Raw genomic sequence first — 19,708 nt, 5'->3', positions numbered from 1 at the left:
TGGTAGTTGTTGCTCTTTCTAGAAACCACATGAGAATTGGTTTCATGGTAACATCACTTATTTACTTTTGAATAAACTTTGAATTATGTCTTTTCTTCTTTTTAAGAAATGTGGAGAACTGGAAACTTTGGAACTATCTTGATGCAGGCGCATAACACGTGGGCCCACGTCCACGCGTGCCCACGTCCCGGTCGGTCACAATAGTGGTCCTAGTTAGATTAGGATTAGGAAATTACCTTATGTTGGTATTTCTATTATTTAGGAGTTTCAATGTTTTAAGTATCTTTAATATTTAGGAATCCTAGTTTGAGTCTATCTAGGAAAGTCTATTATCCTATAAAAGGAGGTCTAGTCTATTTTGATATTCATATTGAAGAGAAAAACCATTGAAGTTAATTAAGTTTTAGTTTATTTATCGTTTTCTTTACAGTTCTTCGTTTATTTTATTGTTCTTATTTTAATTCCGCTGCGTCTACATCATATCTTCTTGCTTGAATAACTTTTTTGTTTCATGATTAACTTCTAGAGGTTTATCAACTCAGTTACAAACCACTGTACAAGTTGTGTTGAGTTTCATTTTATGCATGAGAGGATAAACCCTAATTCAAGAAACCCAATAAGTTGTTTCACCATATGTGTCTATGTCAAAACCTTAATTTTAATACCGCAAATCATAAGGACTATGGTAAGTAATCCAAGTTTCAGAATACTTGTTAACAAACACTATGTATAGCAAAGCTACTGAACACATCAATTTAAAACTTTCTCTCTAAATCTGTCCCAGCCACGTACCCTGTTAGGGATTCAGCTAATATACTATCAGCTCTGCCTTATAAATACTAGAACTCTTTCAATTCGTAATGTCAAAAATGAATCGTTTTATCTCCTTAGGATTTGATCTCCAATACGCTTGTTGATATTTAACAAGATATTAAGTTTAAAACAATAATTCCACCATAACATATATCATCCTTTTCTTAAACGGAAAATTATTGAAATTCGAGACAATAAATGAAGCCATTCAAAATGGAAAGAATTTGTTAACAATCGTAGTGGACATGTTAGGAGAGCCCTTCCTATGTTAGCAGTCTGAGTTAGGTTTACTAATCTGCACACATTCAAAATCTGAATTTCTCCATACCATTCTTTTCAACCAAATTCACTAATGGTGTGTTTGGATGACGGAATCATGAATCTGTGGATTCATGAGTCCTTGGGATTCATGATTTCACGGATTCATGAATCCAAGTAATCTTTTTTGGTTTGTTTGTCAACTCATAAGAATCCTATGATTTATTATTATTTGAGTATTTTTAAACACTTCTTTAGAAAAAACGATTGTCGAAAAAATCGAGTTTTGAGAAAAAATGATTTTCGGGGAAAAAATGATTTTTGAGAAAAAAATGATTTTTGAAAAAAAAAATGATTTTTAAAAAAAAATGATTTTTGAAAAAATAAAATAATTATTTTGTAAAAGGAAATATTCTTTTGTTGATTTTAAGTTTGAAATTTAGGTTTATTAATCCAAAATCCTATCAAATCCTAGGGTAGGGTGGGATTTTGTTCCAATACAAATTTTGAAATTAGGAATCCTTAGGATGCAAGAGTCCTAGGATTCTTGGTAGCCAAAAGACCAAGGATACATGATTCCTACCAAATCCCACTTTTGATAGGAATCCTGCAACCAACACACCATAACAAGATTTATTACCCTACTGAAAGACACACTCACACTTCTTTGACTCTTTTGTACACCGTCTGTCCTACGTAGATAATAAGACAAAGGGTAATATAGTCTTTTCACAAACTTTAAGATGCTATGAAATTGGTGTAACGTACCCCTTGTCTTATTCAAGGTGGTCAATAAGGGTTTACCTCTATCTGGGTTGCGTCATAATTTCCTTTGAGCTGAAAATTCATATAAAGAATGAGAGATAACTTATGATGAGGAAGACAAACCTTCCAAGTCACCTAAGAAGCAACTTGCTCGAATGTTGAGACCTACAAGGATATAGGTCTTGAAATCGTTTATTCCGATCTATGAACAACTTCGAAACCAATGAAAGCAATAGCAGTTTCGTCAATGAAATGTCTGAGAAACTGAAGCAATTATGCTTTCAAGCTATAGCAAGATAAAAACAATCTCCAATAGGGATGTTAAAATTACTGCAAAACTTGTTATTCCTCGGTTAACTTGGTAAACAAGCTATATCGGAAGGGGAAAGCGCTCTCAACCGTTTCTCAGCTTCTTCATTCTTAGATCTTCTTTGGCTGACAGTGTTAAGTTTGTGATCATCCCATAAAACATCTAAACTGTTAAAAAACGTGGAGTACGTCTTGCTTTTGAGCCTATCACGTGTGGGCTCTGATACCGTATTAAGTTTGTGATCATCTAATTCAAAACCAATTGGCAATGAGTGGAGAGGACCTAGACATTATATTATTAGTTGCTAGATCCTCTTTCTCTCATGCCAGACTATTCACACAGACAACTTAGTTATAGTCCAGGTTTATTATCTTTTTTTTTTTGAAATTGTCAACAGGTTGAACGGCCCGACCCTTTACACTGCTACTGAATCAATTAAATCAACTGAAATAAATAACTAATATAATGGAATTACGATGAAAACAAAATTAAGTATGCCAAATTCTAATTACACCTCTCTTGTCATCACTTCTCTTCAGCTCTTCTGGAAACGCTTCTGGTTGCATCTCTATTGTCCCATTGGTTGGTTGCATCTTTGAAAGGTAGTCCGTTGCGTGGTTTATCTCCCTGTACACATGGATGATCGAGCATTCTTCTAATTGGGTCCATAAGGATCTAATTTCACGAACCAATCGAGTTGCCTGCCAAGGTGGAGGTTTAGCCAAATTCGATAAGAGCGACACTGTTAGAGTGGAATCAGTGGCAATCTTAACTCGTTGAAACCCAAAATTGATTGCTAACTGCAAACCGGCCTTCACGCCTTGCAATTCATGCACTATAACTGAGACCCTACGTGTGCTAAAGGCTATAGCAACCATTGGATCACCATGGTGGTCTCTCAAAATAGCACCAAAACCCCCAACTGATTAGCCGAAGGCCTCGTCTATGTTGATAATAATCTGATCAGGCTCTGGCCTTTGCCATTTGCAAGTCTTAACCGCCTGTGAGGTGAGTGGTGAAGTTAAGTTCCACAAGCATTACCGGTTGCCACTGTCTTTCGTTTCCAAGCCATTGCCTTTATTTTCATCTCACTAACCAATCCACATAAGACCACTTCATGTGGTCTAATTTCAGCTCGAAAGATTCAATTGTTGCACTCATACCATATGTGATAGATAAAAGCCGCAAAAACTAGTCCTCCTAATCGGCCGAGAATCGAATTACCTCGAAAGGTACCCACACACCAAGTAATCTCTTCAAACCAGACTCCTGAATGGTTTCGGTTAATACCAAGCATGAGTAGTAAAGCATTCCAGATGGAAATCGAATAAGTACACTGGAAAAATAAGTGTTCTTCAGTTTCTGTTCCTACATGGCACAATGGACAGAGATCATCAATATCCAAAGCCCAAGCTCTCAACTTAGATTTTGTTTTCAGGCCCCTCTTGAGTGTTATCCAAGTTATAAATGAGTGTTTAGGAATGCCTTCAGTGCTCCACACTAGTTTAGTCCATGGACTTTGTTCCCCACGTCGTCTTATGGCATTGTAGGTATCCCTCACAGTGTATTGATCATGGGATGCCGCCTTCCATACGACCGTACCTTTTCAAGCTTCCAACTTCTACCTCATGCGACTTGCCAAAGATCTCCTTTAGTGTATGACCGATTTGATATGAGTATTCCCATCGACCATTTATAAGAAAATCAGATACCCGAGTGTCCTCTCGTAAATATGTTGTTGATCTATGATTCGATACAAAGAATTGAGGTAAGGACCCAAGTGGGTGCCATATGTCCCTCCAGAAATAGGTTTCCCGACCATTATTAATTTGATATAGCACCAACTCCTTTGCTAACTCACTGCCACCCAAAATTCGTCTCCAACACCATGAACAACTTAACGGAATCTTCATGGTCCAAAAATTTTGATTCCTGATCAAATGCTTCTTCATTCATTTGACCCAAAGAGTGTCTCTGTCACTAATGATATCTCATACATAACGTAGGTCATAGCCTGATTCATTGTTTCTATATCACGAATTCCAAGCCCCCCTTCTTCCTTCGGAAGACAAACATCCCTCCACTTCACTGTTGACCTATTACTCCCTTCTTCAAGTCCCTTCCATAGGAACTGGCTGAAAATTTGATTAATCTCACGAAAGACTCGTTTCGGCAATACAAATACTGATGTTCAGAAAATTAACATACTACCTAAGACTGCTTGAGTAGTACTAAGCTTCCTGTTGGAATATGTGTGTATCTAATACACCTAATTGTCTAGTGTTCTAAGCAGAATCTCAACATACATATATGTTAACATTAGATTACCAGGATCGATTATGCATGAACTAATCAATGAACTAGAATAAGAAAAATACCTCTATCGCGTTTTTCCCACGAACCTTTCCAATCGCGTGTGAAGATCGAGAGCTCCAATTGTCGCTCCTCTACGACACCGAGTAGGTTGCTTCAGACTGCTAGGACTTAATAGAAGGTTGAGAAGAACTCTTCTTCTTGACTAGATTGATAGAACGTGAGCTTTTTCTCTACAATCATCTCTCTCCATTGGATGTATATTGAGAGAGAGAGAGAGAGAGAGAGCTGAATATTTTTCCTTCCTGAGAAAAATCCACACCTTTTCTGTTCTCTAATGACCCTATATATAGAGAAACCCTAATTAGAATCATATTCAAATTAGGTCTTTCTATTTTCGGGTCACAGAAAAGATAATTACCAAAATACCCTTTTAGGGTATTTTGGCTATCCCCTTTAGTGTGGCCGACCAGGGCAGCCCACTATGGGCTTTATATGGCCGGCCCACTTACCTTGATCGGCCATCATATGGGACACATCTCTTGATTTTTGGGACACATGTCTTGATTTTTGGTGACAAATCCCTTAGTTTTGGGACATAACTCTTGATAAAGAGTTGGTTCATAAACTGGTTTTGTCGGTAGGCTTTCAGATCGTCGGATATGGCTTCAAAACGCGGAACAAAAGCCATCCGTTAGATGGAGATTGCTAAGGCCCGAAATCTGCCCAACAATTGAGCGAAATGGTCGTTTGATGGAAAGATTAGGTGTAGCCCACTTGCTACCCGACGTGGAGGAGACGCAAGCCGTTGAATCTCGCTGATCCAACGCGTCTGGATACGTCCTAACGTTGTCCCGAAGATTTTAAGGCGCGACCGTTAGATCTCGCAAAATCCTGCGGAGTGAACACGAGCCGTCCAAATTTGGATGTGCTTGCTTCGCTCAAATGGCCCCCAATTTAACTTGTCCCTTTTGACGGTTTAGTCCCTAACTTGACCGATTTTCGTCCAAACTTTAAACTTAAATTTCTCATTCATCTGGGATTGGATTTGAGATATTCTTGGCTCTAAGTTGAAGAGCTCGACGAGATGAACACACTAAATCATTCTGTTTCTGGGTTTGACGAGTCGGGTCGAGCCAAAATCGACTCCGGATCCAACAATCCCACACATGAATGAAAATTCGAGGTTTTACTATGATATATTGACGAGTCGGGTCGAGCTCATATCCAAAACTTCATTGCATCGGAAGAAGGTAGTCTTTCGACTTTGAACCTTTCCTAGTGAGTAACTACAAGGTCTACAAGGACGGCAGTGAACTTTTCGTCTTGAACTGAGTCCTGGGAATTGTAAACCAAAATAGCTATCACACAGCTAATCCTTTACTTATCTAATTGTTTGGAGCAACCTCAAAGAAGACCTTCCCAAGTAGATTGGACTAATGATGAGTTGTAATTAGGTTTGTATTTTGTATATGTAAATACTCAGTAATTCTCTAGCTCATAAGCTAGCTATGTCCACAAGAACCACTTTGGTCGGGCGAGAATGGTATAACGACTGCATACCATCCTCGAAAACAAACTACATTGGCAAGCTCACTTCCTCCTTTTGAGTAATATGGTAGGCCGAGAATGGTATAACAGACTGCATACCATCCTCAAAAACAAATTATCATGTAACTATGTAAGGTCACATTTTGGCAGAACTTAGAGGCATTTCATAACTTACAAGTTCTCATATAAAAGACTTATAAGTGCTATTACATATGATTTTTCAGCAATTTACAGTAGGTTTTAGGTCTGCATGTTTTTGACAAGAAAACTCTTTTGACAGTTTGCAAAACTGTTACTTACTGATGATGGTGAATGACAGGACTACCTGATCCTGAAAATTATCGAGTTAGCAAATACAATTACACAACAAAGAACAAGATAGACAAAATTCTTCTATTATCACTTTGCATAAACAACAAAAGATTTAAAGAAAGCTAAAACAAGATTCAAGTCAATCATTTACTCTTCGCGACATTGCTCCGGACTCCATCTTGTTATTGTTAGTTCCTCGACTTCATACTGATTCAGAAGCCAAGGAGATGAAAAATCTTGTTCATTTCTGCTAATATTCAATACCAACAATGTTTTAGCAACACTACCACATAAACGAACCGAACTCTGAAGATCAGACCAAACCCTAAGTCGAAAGTTTGTATCACTGTCATCTCCTTCACATTGTGATTGAACAATAACTGCAAACTCAGAATGAACTAAGGATGGGTGATGACGATAAGCTACAAAATCAACACCATATTGAGGGCCTGATCTCACAACCCAATTCTTATTTCGGAGATGAGAATAAGCAATGTAGAGTTGTGGAAATGTAGTTCGTTTTGATTTCATGGACTCCCATAGCTCTTTTTCCGTCCTGAGACATTTATCTTCACCTAAAATTCTAAGGCATTTTAAAGAATGGGACATGTAAAAAGCTTCTTCAAAGCTTATCTGAAACCATTGTTTCTCTTTCTCGGTTGTTATTCTAGGTCGGCCAAAACAAGATCTATTTAGTTGATCAATTTGCTCCAGCTTGACAGAGAGAAGAACTACTGAACCTGAAAGGAATCCTTCTGTTCCTGATTGAGTTAGAGAAGATCGAAGCTGTTCAATTATTTTTGACATGGGATCTGCTAGAGCTGTAGCTTCTGCATCCTTTCCTTTCCATCTTGGTGCCATTATGATTATGCCGAGAGAACGCTAGAGTTCCTAGAACAAAATAAATTGTTTAAAGCTTTAAACGAGAAAAATTAAAATAAGAATATTATGGAAAACCCACAAAACGTTAGAAGAATAACAAACTATTTTTGTATGTTCTGTGCTATCAATGTATTAATGAAACCATTTAAGATAACTATTAACTAGTATCCGAAAAGTCAATCCAGTATAACATTGACGAAGAGAACTTTCTTTTTCGCTCCATTAGCACATAAAATCAGTTATCATGACAGAAGTAAAAAGGCCTCAAGAAATTGAAAATAAACTCTCTCTGGACTTCTAATTATAGAAGAATCATAAATGAGTTACAATTGGCTTAACACCCACGAATTGGCAATTGCAGATAAAAGGACCAATTAAACATCGGAAGTATAAATTGAAGAAGAACTATCTACCCACCTAGGTGATTTTGCAAAACTCCTTATAAGTTTGCACTCATCAAACACAGTCAGCTCAATTTGCAACATATCAAAATCTCTCAAGAGAAGCGAGAGTAAATCGTACTTTTGACTAATAATTCATGGGTATACACAATAGAGTTATATTTTAAGGCAACAGAGAGACTAAAAGCTAAGGTTTTGGCTCTAGTAATATTTATAATAGAAATAGAAATCCTTCTTACGATTCTTCACATTATATGGAGCGATTCTTCAACTAGATACTTAAGTTTGACGCCCCAACTTGGGATTCTAGCATACGAAATGAACTACCAATCTATAACCATCGGCCTGGTCCAACATGTAAGTATAACTCAATATGTAACACAATTCGCAGGTTCATGTTTTCAACTTGCAGTATTCAAACCTAAAGTTGATGATATCTCTCAGTCATGGATACAAAGTGATGTGGGACAGTGGGAGAAAAGTTCTGAGTTTGATGTGCGATCGAGAGGGGAGGAGATGGGCTTCCAGGGTTTTGATTTGTTTTTCGATAATCTAGACTGTTGATTTTGAACCGCGGTCCAAATTATTTCGGGTTATTTTATAGCATTGATAAGTACCGGATGTTGGTTTGGGAGCATGACTTATTATTATATTCCGAGCGTGGGCTAACTTTGACCGTCAATTATATAGGTCAAAATAAGCTCTCAAGAGCGCTTCAATAAAAATACAACAAGTGGGCTTATGCAAGGGCAGAGCCAGGATTTGAACTTAGATGAAGCTAAGCTTTAATTTGATGGTAGCCATTTTTAACGAAAAGTAACTATAAGTAGGTTTCTAGCTATGATGCATGTAATACATGTAAAAGTGTTTCTCATAAGAATAATAATTCATAAATCATAACCAATAATCGACAAATGAACATTCGACTAATTAACAAATTTGAACTTAATTTAAGATTCATAACTTATAAAAAAAAGTAGGAATCATTTAGTTCATAATTCATAATCATCAATTGATTGAAGTCTTTAATTTGCAATTTCTAACCTTCAGGTGATAGAGGAATTTCATCAAACAGTTGGGGTACAAGTCTACAACCTAAACCATCTTTTACAAATTACAAATCGAAGTAGTTAGAATCAAATCAAGTACTCACCAGAAATCTGAGTATCCCTAACGTTGGAGTGTTTCAAAATTGAAAGTTCAACCGAACCCTTGAGAGAGAGAGAAAGTTCAACGTTGGATTTAAAATAAAACCCTAGTTCTCGGCTCTTTGCTATTGACTTATTATGGACTTTTAATTATAAGAAAGATTTGAGAGAAGTTCAAGTTGAAGCCCTCGTGAGAGAGAGAAAGTGGAGATTTAAAGATAAACCCTAACTCACTTGCTTTGGTCGGCTCCTCCTTGCCGTTGTGGATTTGAGAAATTGAAACTCTCCTTTCCCGCCCGGCTGCCCGTCCTCAAATTAAAAAGAAAAAAATAGAAAACAGACTACTAGACCAAAACAAACGGATAACTGCCAAATTTTCTTCCCTGATCACCTCATGATATACGTTATTGATGCGGATTTAAAAGTAAAATCAAAAAATAATAAAGTGATCGCCTCAAAATGACTTCTTGGAAACTATAAACCGGAGTCAAGTGGATTTGATGATATTTTTCTAATTCTATTTTTTCCCGTGAGACATTTGATTTAAATTAATTATGAATTTGGAGATGATTAGAGTGGTGGGGGTGGTTGTGGACGTGGTCGCCAGGTTGTAATAAGTGGTGAGGCCACATAGGGGCACGTGCACCCACTCCCAGTGGTGTATCCGGACTTTATTTTCAGGGGGTCTAAAAAATTACTATGTCTCTTTCAAAAATTCAATTTAAAGTACATTAGAAAATTCTAAAATTGGTTAAGAAAAATCGACAAATTTAAGAAATTCTAAAAACCTAAACTAACACACACCAAAAAGGGTGGTTGTTGGGGTTTGAACCCAAAACCCTCTTTGTCTTCCTAAAATTGCCTTGAGTTCTAACCAATCTATCAAGTTTCAAGTTATATTAATATTAAGCACGGAATACTCTACGTTCTTGTTTTAGAGTTTCAACGGAAAAATAAATCCCACGACCACACAAGTGATAAAGCTTCCCTTCAACCGCTGAGCTAACTACAATTATTGTTATATGTAGCAACCTACAAATACTTAGACTGTTAAGATATTTTTTTATTTATCTAATGGCCTGCGACTAAAGGGTTCTTTACTGATGTAATTTTTTTACTTTTTTTATGTATTTGGTGTAAATCTCTTTTGATGAAATTTTTGTCTTATACATATATATATAAATAAAATTCCAAAAATTTATTTTTATTAATGAAATTTTTAGTCTCCGGTAACCGGGACTCGTTCGGTCTGTGACCGAACGAAGCCCGGTTTGGCTGGCGGGCACTAACGAGGCGCGGGCACCTCAAAGGTGGAAAATGAGCTGCCCGATCCGCCCGAAGATCTTTAGCGGGCTTAAGATATGTGAAACCAAAGAAGTAACCACCTGGAAAGAATAGAGAGAATTCCTATCAGAGAGCTATTTATTATATACCGAAACTCCAATATAGTGAAGAACCAAAAGTAATTTGTATAAGCATCACTAGAATGGATAAGACCTTCCCAGTTGTTATGTTCACTATGTGGACAGAACCATCCTTTGAACCAGTTATAGCCAGAGCTGAGTCCGAGGTTATCGCCAAACATGTCAAACCCTCTGTATGATACAGATAACCTAAAACATGATAAAATTACAAAGAACTGTAAACAATAAAGATTTGAGGAAAACAAAGGTAAAACCGATATCGTGGATTAGGCTATTTCAAATACTATCTGGCACATCAAATAAATTAGGGTTTAGTAGGTGTATGTTGAGGACAGTCTGACAACTACAAGAGGTTAAAACGAAAAACTTAAGGTAAAAAACTGAAGCTAGTCGGATACTAGCAATTATCTAATTATACAGTTCATGTATTTAAGCAAAAGACTGAAGAGAGGTTGCATACCTTTGATAACATGCAGCGTAGTGAAGGAGATGGGTTTTTATTAATATCTAGACCGTCGATTTTGATCAGCGGATTCAAATTAGTTTCTGAGAACGACTCAATGAATATGAAACTTCCCAAGGACTGAAATTAAAAATTAGATCATTCAAACACGCCTTTCAACAAAAAAAAAAGATCATTCAAACACGCTTCCGCGCCAGCCAATATGCCCAATATGCCGGGGACCTCAAGTGCGACGGTCTAAAGTCGGCTGGATTTCCGTTTAGAGCCTTCTTTTGCCGAATTACCTATTTTAGTTTAGGGATGATTTATCTGTAAAGGCCTCCAAACAAGTATCCATCTTAACCATTAAAGTCGATAAGTGGTCTAGGTAACGTATGACTAATCTAAGGACAGGAAATAGGTAGGACCTGAAGTGAAAATTCTTATTTGGTTGAACATCTCACGCAAACTGGACACGTTGGGTGTGAGCCGAAAAATGTCAAACTTCATAAACATTTGCGCTTATAGAATTCGTCTTTGTAGTTCTTTGAAATGAAGACAGGATCTAAAATCTACTTTAGTATTTGGTACAAAAATTTGGGCAGACTTCTTCCGTTAGAGTTCCACATACGCACGTAATATAGTCAGCCACATACGCACATAATATAGATTGTTTGGATAGGATTGCACTATGTCACGTCGCTGCTCTTCGCCTTTAAGGGGATGAGTTTTTGAACAATCACCAAGCATGGGAATGATTGCCTTTCTCACCAATTTCTGTTGCAAAAGAAAGACTTTCTTCTATCTAGATAGAATCAGATCATTGGTATAAGAAAACTAGGCATTAAGCAGACCTAACTAGAAACATTATCCAAGATTGTAATGGGAGTTCAAGATGTCTCCTTCGTCAGCTTTGGGCGAAAGGAACTCCCTAATTTCTTGAGAAAATGGAATCAAAAGAATCAAACAAGATGCTAACGACATAATTATCGATGGAAAATTTTTTTGCTACTCATGTAGATAACATTCAACATGATTACTTTTACAAAAAAAGTATATAGAAACTTAGATCTCTCATAAATGACGTTTAACTTGTAGGCCTGGTCCAAGTTGTTTCAGACGTCACGGTGTTACCGTAATAGACCTCCTTTGATGATTCATCCCAATAAGCCTGTCATGAACACAAAACTATGCCATTAGTTAAATGATCGGTAAGCGAACAAGGACTTTGATGTTTAAGATGGGTATTAGTATAATTATTAGAGCATGTTTACTAATCTCGAAGGAAAGGTTCGGTATTAGCATATGTAGCGGAGTTGAATATACCTGCCACCCAGATGGGAGGCCTTTTGCAAGTTCAGTCAAATCTGGTGGCTGTTTTTCTATTGTGGGTGCTTCTGTTAGAGTCTCAATGGCTTCTTTCTTTGCTTGAGCTCTCTTGCGCTTGACCCGTTCACGCCTATTCCAGATAAAGGAAAGAAACAAGTGTTCGTTATAAATTTCATCACAACAGTTCTTGAGGTAAGAGGAAAGTAATGAAAGTTTCAGACAAGCAATAAATAGTGCTTTAACCAAAAAGGCGACAGGAGAAGTCCATCCTACTATGCCGATAATACTTTGGATAGGCATGGTTACAAGGTTCTAAAAAACTACCGTATCATACGCCTCGAGGCGCGCATCGAGGCGAGGCGGTCCCGAGGCGCCTCAAGGCGTACGTTTTTTAGGTCAGAAAAAAAAAGCACTGTTTTAGTCATCTTCTTCTACTTTTCTTGTTGGTTGATGGCTTGTTGCTACAAGTTAGACTCTCTCTACTTCTTTAGTCATCTTCTATCTCTTCTACTTTTTGGCAAGTGTTTCCCTCTCTACAATTTTGAGTCCCTGGCTTCTACTTTTACTGCTGGCTGCTGCTAGCCTGCTACATGTACCATCTTCTATCTCTTCTTCTACTTTTACAATGAATACTTTCTAGTTTTACTATTTTTGAAGTTTTAATATATTTTATGGTATTTAGTTACAAAAACTTGTTATAATATGTTTTTACATAGTTGATGTCATTATCGTTAGAATTTTTTTTTTTTCGTATTTTACGCATCGAGGCGTGCCTCGAGGCACCGCCTCGCCTTGTGAGAGCAAACCGCCTTGAGGCGTAAAATCGTATTTTCAAACCTTGCATGGTTAAGCTGGATGGATACAGGCCAGATATCCGCAGTTACTCCACTGGGCATATTGTACGAATTTGTACATATATAGTGTTTGTCCATACAATACCTCTAGGTTGATTTCTTTTTGTATACTTACACAATGGTCAAAGTACAAGGAAAAACACGAGTTAAGATAAAGGAGTTTATAACATGTCTAATGACTAAGACATGATATATAGGTATGCTGCGGTGACCCGTACTGAGATTTTTTACTTTGCATACCAGTTTCGGATACTGATACGACATACAAGTTTTGGATATTAATATGTCGCTAGCCATGTAAAATAGCCTAATAGTATCATTCAAGTTAAACTCATAGCTCAAGCTTGTAGCTTCAAACTGATAAACACAATATCCTACATGGCAGCAAATTAAAGAACAATGCTGCCTCGGAGCTAAAACAACTGAGAGGACATGCAAGATAATGTCAAGATACCGAAGTGAGACCTACCAGTCACCACCTAGAGGCTGAAAATTAGCATTATCTCTAGCCTCTCCACTAGCAACATGGCGTGCACGCCATTCCTACAGGATCACAAATCGTAAATATTAGAAATCAGGCAAAATAACACAATGTACTAAAATAAAATGATGTTTGTTCCGTAACACATACCTCTATCTCTCTTTGTTTTTTCTTCTCTAACATCTCGTAGGCATTTTCAGGCTCATCTTCATCATCCTCATGCAACTCCTCTTTGGCAGCTTTCCACTGATAAAATATTATGTCATTGAATCGTTAGGTAGATGATCTTAGATACCATGACAACAGCTCCCATAAGTTAATAGAAAATGAAATACCATATATTACCTTGTCCACTAGACTGGACACCTTCTTATTGGACCTCATAGTTGGAGCGACTGCTACCATCTTTTTTTTGTTACGCAACACTGACAAAGACAGAAACAACTAGTAAGCAGAGACAAGACAAGAAGCAAGAACAATGGATTTTTCTAGCGTACACATGAGAAATCATTAGACATGGTATAGTAACAAAGTATAGGATTCTTTCACTTATGGTCCAGAAGTCACAGATTATAGGTCCACAGAAACTGAAGTACTGAACAAAGAAAACCTAATGGCATGTGTTCAAATTCAAACCTACTCGACCATAAGAGAGTCGCAATAGACTTCGAATTTCTCTGGCAGTAAATCAAACAATAATACCTTTTGATTGAGCTTTTGGCGCAGTCGTTGATGGGGCAACAGTTGTTGTAGAGGCAGAGGAAGATGACACAGCCATTGTAGAGGCAGAGTAAGATGATGCAGATATTGTAGAGGCAGAGGAAGAGAAAACAGCTGTTGATGGTGCAGAAACATCATTTTTTACTGGAACAGTGTTTGTTGCAGAAAAAGGTGGAACCGACAATGTTGCCGCCTCAGATTTTCCAGAAATAGTTACATCAGCATCAACTTTCCGGGCTAGTAATGAACTGCTATAAGGGTTTACAAGGCCCTGACGAGATTCTGTTTGATCAGGAGGAGCAAGAGAAGAAGAATTTGCAGGAGCTAATCCAACATATATTTCAGTCGACTGGACATCATTACTGATAATGGCTCCTGATGCATTACAATTATAATATACAACAGAATCCACAGGATTAACTATGACCGAGGCAGCTTCTGGATATGGATTTGATATAGACCCATAATATTGCGTTTGTTGGGGATCATTAATCTGGTTTCCTTCAGCAGTTGCGTAATAGTTAGTGCTTGAGACTTGAGGAATTGTAGGTCCATAATACTCATAACCAGATACAGGATAAGAATAAGTGTATTGCTCCGTGTAAGGAAAAGCTTGAACTGTTTCAGAATATGGTGTGTGTGGCGGATAAGCAGGTACTGGTGGCTCGTCAGGCGGAGGCGGAGGGATGGGTTCATTGTCTGGAGGAGGTGGAGGAATCCATCCATCGTCTGGAGGAGGTGGGATGGAAAATTCATCTCCAAGCACAGATGTCTGGTACTCCACACATGTAGCTGGCTGAGCTACAATATCTTCTGAAGCAGAATAACCAGGATTTGATACATCTCCAGATGTTTGGTCACTAGTGGTTTCATCGTCAACGTCCATGTCCACATCCATATCTACATCTTGCCCAGCATCTGGCTTGTGTTCTGGAACAGACTCAGATGGATATGCAGACTCTCTGGTTTCTTCCTTGTCCGGTTCACCAATTCCATCATCAGCAAAACTGCTCTCTGGTTCTCGACTAATCACTTCTAACGAGTCTAGTACACCAGGAGGAGGTTGTTGAACATTAGATAATAAATCTTGATCCTCTCCGTTGACTTCAGACACTACAGCCATGCTTTGCCATGGCTTATTTTGATCTCCACCTAGAGAGGTCTTAGTCTCAACTTCATTGATCTGTTTAGATATACTAAGCTGAGATATTTCATCATCAATGGCACGTTCGATCCCTTTAAGTCTACCTTCAGAAAGCACCCAATATGGAAGTAGAGATGAACCATATGCCGAAAGTGATTTGAAATCAGAAAGTCTAATCTGAATTTCCAACATATACTTTGAAATCTTGTCATGTCCTTGGATGTGTCCATCCTTCGAGCTGAAATAGATTAAAAACACAGGTACCAAGGATTAACATAGGATACAAAAGAAAATAGTTTAAGAGAATTTTTTTCACAAATAATATATAAAACTTACACACAAAATCGTTGAATGCAAGAAAAGGTAAAAAGTGTTGAACTCTAGAGTGGAAAGGAAATTTACCTTTTTAATGATTTCAATGTCTTCAACAAATATTCCCCATAATCAACAAGACGAGTTGAAAGTGCTGCTTCATCATGCTCATTAGCAATCAATTTGTGGTCTTCCTTGTCGTCACGGACTGTTGGGGTTGACCCTCCAGAACCTAAACAAGATAATATGAATGATGAGAGGAAATAATAACGCATAAAATAAAAAATAATTCATATGTGTCTTTTAACTATATACATTTATATTGGTGCTACCTCTTAATTCTGTAAGACTACCATCAGCAACTAAATTTAAAACTTCCTGGTCCTCGTCTTTGTTTTGACCATTGTCGTAATCAGTTTGAAGTCCATTGTCATACTTATGAGAATCGTTAACCAAATTTTCTGTTGAATCAGCAACAGTATCATCTGAAGGCAAAGTGCTATCAGTTCCCATGTGATCAGTACTACGTGGTTCTTCCTTTCCAGCTTCTGTTTCTGCTTTCTGAACCAAAGTGTCAGGTACTTCCCATGACGTTTCCCCTGTTTCAGTGTTCCAGTAATAATATTGGTTACTCTCTTCATGCATCACTACTTTCCAAACAGAAGTCATATCCCCACTGATTTGAATTCCTGAATTCCCTGTATCAGTGACTTGTGTTGTCTTCACGTTACTAAGGGCATCTACTGATGCAGTAAAATCATTTCCCTTAAATTCTTTACAGTCCAACTCCTTTGGTGCCTCCAGTGATGCAAATGCCTTCTGCAAGTCCTCTTTTTTTACTTGATCAGCAGCGGAGCCTTCTGCTCTGTCTTCCACATCTTCACATTCCATACTAACAGGCTCTTCAGCCTACCCAAAACATAAACTCAGAGTTAAATTGACATGTGTGGGTACCTCAGAAAGATTGAATAAGATATTGTTTGCTAATGTTAATTGAAGTCAAGCATGTGGCAAACACATAACCTATCTAATAGCTAATAAGCACAAAAGCAAAAGGATATAAACCCGATCAATCACCTTGCCATTTTGTTCAATTGAAGAATTATCTGAATCGTGCTTGAGCCTCTTATGTTCCTCCTCGTCTACATCATCATCACTGTATTGCTCAAGTAACATCAAAGGATTGTCCTGTTGGTTACCTGGAAAAGATATATTTTGTAAGATGCTGCACTTAAATCGATAAGAAGATTCATGAAGTAGCGATCATGTTAATATACATCAACAAAGCAGATGTCATTAGATATCAAGCACTATTTATTAATCAACGTGAACAACTAAAGAGAATATTGGCCATGAAGGCCGACTGTAACTATTCATCATGCGCACTTAAGGCCTACTTGAGATGGACAACCTGAACACAATGAAGAAAAGAGGTTAGAAGGCATAAACCAAAAAAGCAAGAGACATACGAACCGAGAATGAAATATTTATCCTGCCGGAAACTTCAGAAGGGATGCTGCATAAACGGCTTAGCAGGTTGGGAGTCATTCAATTTTTAACTTTGCTGAGGCTCAACTTGATCCGACAATTGAATGTTCCCAAGCCCTCAGCCATCTTACCATCTGAAAATCAATTCTTGGGAGCAAACAATATTTCATACATTTCCAAATTCCACCAAAATAATGTTCTGCAGGCATGTCGTCTCTACATATTCCTTTCAAGCAAAAATGACGGAACCCACCTGAAGGAGATTGTGAATAGGGGACTCCAGCACGATTATTTTGGTCCAGACCCTCATCAACCTCGTCATTTACAGAGCTTCCCAATTCTCCTACGAAATATAAAAGAATTATTCACATTAAAACGTAACTTTCATTAACTGTGATGCCTCAATTACAGATTTCTTAACTCTCGTGCTTCAAAAAAAAGTAGAAAAAGCGATACATTAGGGAAACTATGTCAGCAAATAAAAAAGAATTTGTGGAACTGTAACTATGGTTGTGTTCTTTTTAAGCCAAGTTATTGTTTTTTTATCTTCCTTTGGAGTGTCTACAAGTCTTCACTCTTAAACACTCAGAGGATAATCTGCGAGGCTAGGGACATCTTCACTAAAACCTTTCTCTAATATGACACCTAGGAATAAGACAAGTTGGATGTGAACAAGAGTGTGTTTTGAGTGGCTTCTTTTCAAACATTAGCACTTTTTTTTTGTTGGAAGTTCAAACATTAGCACTTGAGACATAAGTGTATAACCTAAGCCACACATACAATATATCTGAACTGGGCTTTTTAAAGTTCCATAACATATTTTATCAGCATAAGGCTGCAATATAACAAATCTAAACTTTATATATACAAGCTCCGCACCTCCTGTGCCACTTAAGGTAACAGCAAAATAACAAAATTGCCTTGCTGGGTTGTATCAAAAACTTGGACGAACCGAAGAAAAATAAAATAAGTAGAATAACTGAATTAGATTATCTTTATAGACGCTTTGTCACACCCAAACTCATATCTGGAGGAAATCATTATTAAGGTGGACTAATGTATATTTCAACAACTATTACAAACCGAGAACACTATGAACTAATTTTTCTATAACTACAACGAACAAGATAAGATATCGGTAATTCGATTAACAGAAAGATCTTTGGTGGTCTCTTGAATAACTCTTAAATGTTGAGTAAAATATACACACTTACCCTTTTGCAAATTGAAACCAAAAAAGATTTTTTTTTTTTTTTTCTTTTTACTGTTTTGCACTAATTTAAGCTAAAGATAACCAAATTGTTTGCATAAGAGAAGAACTCAATAAGAAGATGGAACTAATGTTCTTCTGAAAACCTAAAGAAGATTCAAATTACACAAAGTTTTAAACTTTGAATTGTGAAACACCCAAAACACCAAATTACAAGCGTGGAAACGAAACAAGCTTGATAGGTAAATCAAAGCATATCATGAGATAGCAGTAGAATAGAGAGAAACATGACATTAAAGATAAATCAATTCAAAAATTAGATTGATTACCAGAGGGTTCCGCGAAGAGATCTAGCTTTACTCTTCGAGACGCGCCTTGTGCGGCCAAACGACGCTCCTTTCTCTTTCCCATCAAAATCGAGAATTAAGCCGAAAGAGATCAACCCTGATACTCGACTTGCTTACTCACGAAACGGTACCCAAATTGCAGGAATTAAACCTAAAATTGATGAGATCTCTCAGTTACAAAGTGGTAGGGGAAATCGCCGTTAGTTCATCGAGCATTCAGTAATTCCAATCGATTTCCTTCTCAAATCGTCGACAGGTAGGGGATTGGGGATTGCTGGATAAACTTTCAATCGAGGGTTTGCTGGTTCGTTGGGGATTGCTGGAGAAACTTTCAATCGAGGGTTTGCTGGTTCGTTCATGGGTAAGGGAGAAGGGTTAGAGAGATATAAGCGCCCCGGGTTTCAATCGAAGGCACCTTATTTTTCTGTAATAAGCTGGTTGCCAAAAGTGGTTATTTAGTAAATGGGCAATTGAGTCATTTTCCATGAACTAACGGCGGATTTCAGTTAAATCTAACGAAAGGTGGGGGTTTTAGTAATTACTAGTACTAGGTGGGGTTTTTAGTAATCAGCTTATCAAAACCCGGGGGTTTTAGTAATTCTCTCAATGATCAACGGTCCAGATTATTTATCTTGAGGATGGCGCGATGAATACGACACATTCCGAGGACTGAAATCGAAACTTAAAAAGCTCACCAAGTTCGAACTCCGTTCCGTGCCAACTGAAACATCAAACCCAACGGTCCAAAGTCGGCTGAAATGCGGCTCGTATATCAGTTTTTATTTGCTTAATAGGTTGGACTAGGGGTGGGAAATGGTCGGACGGTAGTTCACGGTCACTTGCTTTTCCAGTCCGGGCGGAACGGAAAAATTCTGAATATGCCCGTTCGGACATCCGGACAAATCGACGGACATTTGACGAAGTTACCAGGGCAGAAGTAAAAAGACCTCAAGAAATTGACAATAAACTCTCTATGGAATTCTAATTACAGAGGAATCAAAGATGAGAATGAGTTACAATTGGCTTAACACCCCGAGTTGGCAATTGCAGATAAAATGACCAATTACACATCGGAAGTATGAATTGCAAAAGAACTATCTACCCGCCTAAGTGGTTTTGCAAAACTCCTTATAATTTTGCAACTCATCGAACACATTCAGCTCTGTTTGCAACATATCAAAATCTTTTGAGAGAAGCGAGAGTA

The 19,708-nt window shown here is 37.6% G+C and overlaps 2 protein-coding genes across 8 annotated transcripts; both read right to left on the bottom strand.

Annotated features, from left to right (window-relative positions):
* Positions 1-6,313: 6,313 nt before the first annotated feature.
* Positions 6,314-9,115, bottom strand: LOC147556067 (tRNA-splicing endonuclease subunit Sen2-1-like). 4 transcript variants are annotated; one of them, XR_015235171.1, is made up of 2 exons: positions 8,650-9,115; positions 6,314-7,213 (listed from the first exon to the last, which is right to left on the bottom strand). XR_015235171.1 is itself a non-coding variant. In XM_086663901.1 (2 exons), the coding sequence occupies exon 2, from the start codon at positions 7,181-7,183 to the stop codon at positions 6,470-6,472; it is 714 nt and encodes a 237-aa protein (XP_086520027.1). In that variant the 5' UTR covers positions 7,184-7,213; positions 8,988-9,063; the 3' UTR covers positions 6,314-6,469. The 4 variants fall into 4 exon arrangements, 3 of the variants coding, with proteins under 3 accessions (XP_086520027.1, XP_086520026.1, XP_086520028.1); XM_086663901.1 differs by having other exon boundaries at positions 8,988-9,063; XM_086663900.1 differs by having other exon boundaries at positions 8,759-8,891.
* A 2,493-nt stretch (positions 9,116-11,608) lies between these two features.
* LOC147556066 (WW domain-containing protein) lies at positions 11,609-18,935 on the bottom strand. 4 transcript variants are annotated; one of them, XM_086663809.1, is made up of 11 exons: positions 18,487-18,935; positions 17,201-17,290; positions 16,537-16,658; positions 15,792-16,368; positions 15,550-15,691; positions 13,986-15,385; positions 13,629-13,708; positions 13,434-13,529; positions 13,272-13,345; positions 11,946-12,078; positions 11,609-11,790 (listed from the first exon to the last, which is right to left on the bottom strand). In XM_086663809.1, exons 1-11 carry the CDS (start codon positions 18,566-18,568, stop codon positions 11,707-11,709), a joined length of 2,880 nt encoding a protein of 959 aa, XP_086519935.1. In that variant the 5' UTR covers positions 18,569-18,935; the 3' UTR covers positions 11,609-11,706. The 4 variants fall into 4 exon arrangements, with proteins under 4 accessions (XP_086519935.1, XP_086519937.1, XP_086519934.1 ...); XM_086663811.1 differs by having other exon boundaries at positions 16,933-17,290; positions 18,487-18,907; XM_086663808.1 differs by lacking the exon at positions 11,609-11,790 and having other exon boundaries at positions 11,797-12,078; positions 18,487-18,863.
* Between the last annotated feature and the right edge of the window lie 773 nt (positions 18,936-19,708).

This window comes from Eschscholzia californica, unplaced genomic scaffold (genome assembly GCF_041429995.1).
Source record: "Eschscholzia californica isolate CP2 unplaced genomic scaffold, dmEscCali1.0.p SCAF_2, whole genome shotgun sequence".
NCBI classification, from domain to species: Eukaryota; Viridiplantae; Streptophyta; class Magnoliopsida; order Ranunculales; family Papaveraceae; genus Eschscholzia; species Eschscholzia californica.
This window is presented reverse-complemented; position numbering and strand designations above follow the sequence as displayed.

Bases quoted from the DNA above. Each gene is read 5' to 3' on its own strand.
- LOC147556066 (XM_086663808.1), bottom strand. From the start codon at position 18,568: ATGGGAAAGAGAAAGGAGCGTCGTTTGGCCGCACAAGGCGCGTCTCGA. The intron at 17,291-18,486 runs GTAATCAATCTA...TATATTTCGTAG, and splicing joins TCTCTTCGCGGAACCCTCTG to GAGAATTGGGAAGCTCTGTA. The intron at 13,346-13,433 runs GTATGTGTTACG...GTGATCCTGTAG, and splicing joins AAAAACAAAGAGAGATAGAG to GAATGGCGTGCACGCCATGT.
- LOC147556067 (XM_086663901.1), bottom strand. From the start codon at position 7,183: ATGGCACCAAGATGGAAAGGAAAGGATGCAGAAGCTACAGCTCTAGCA.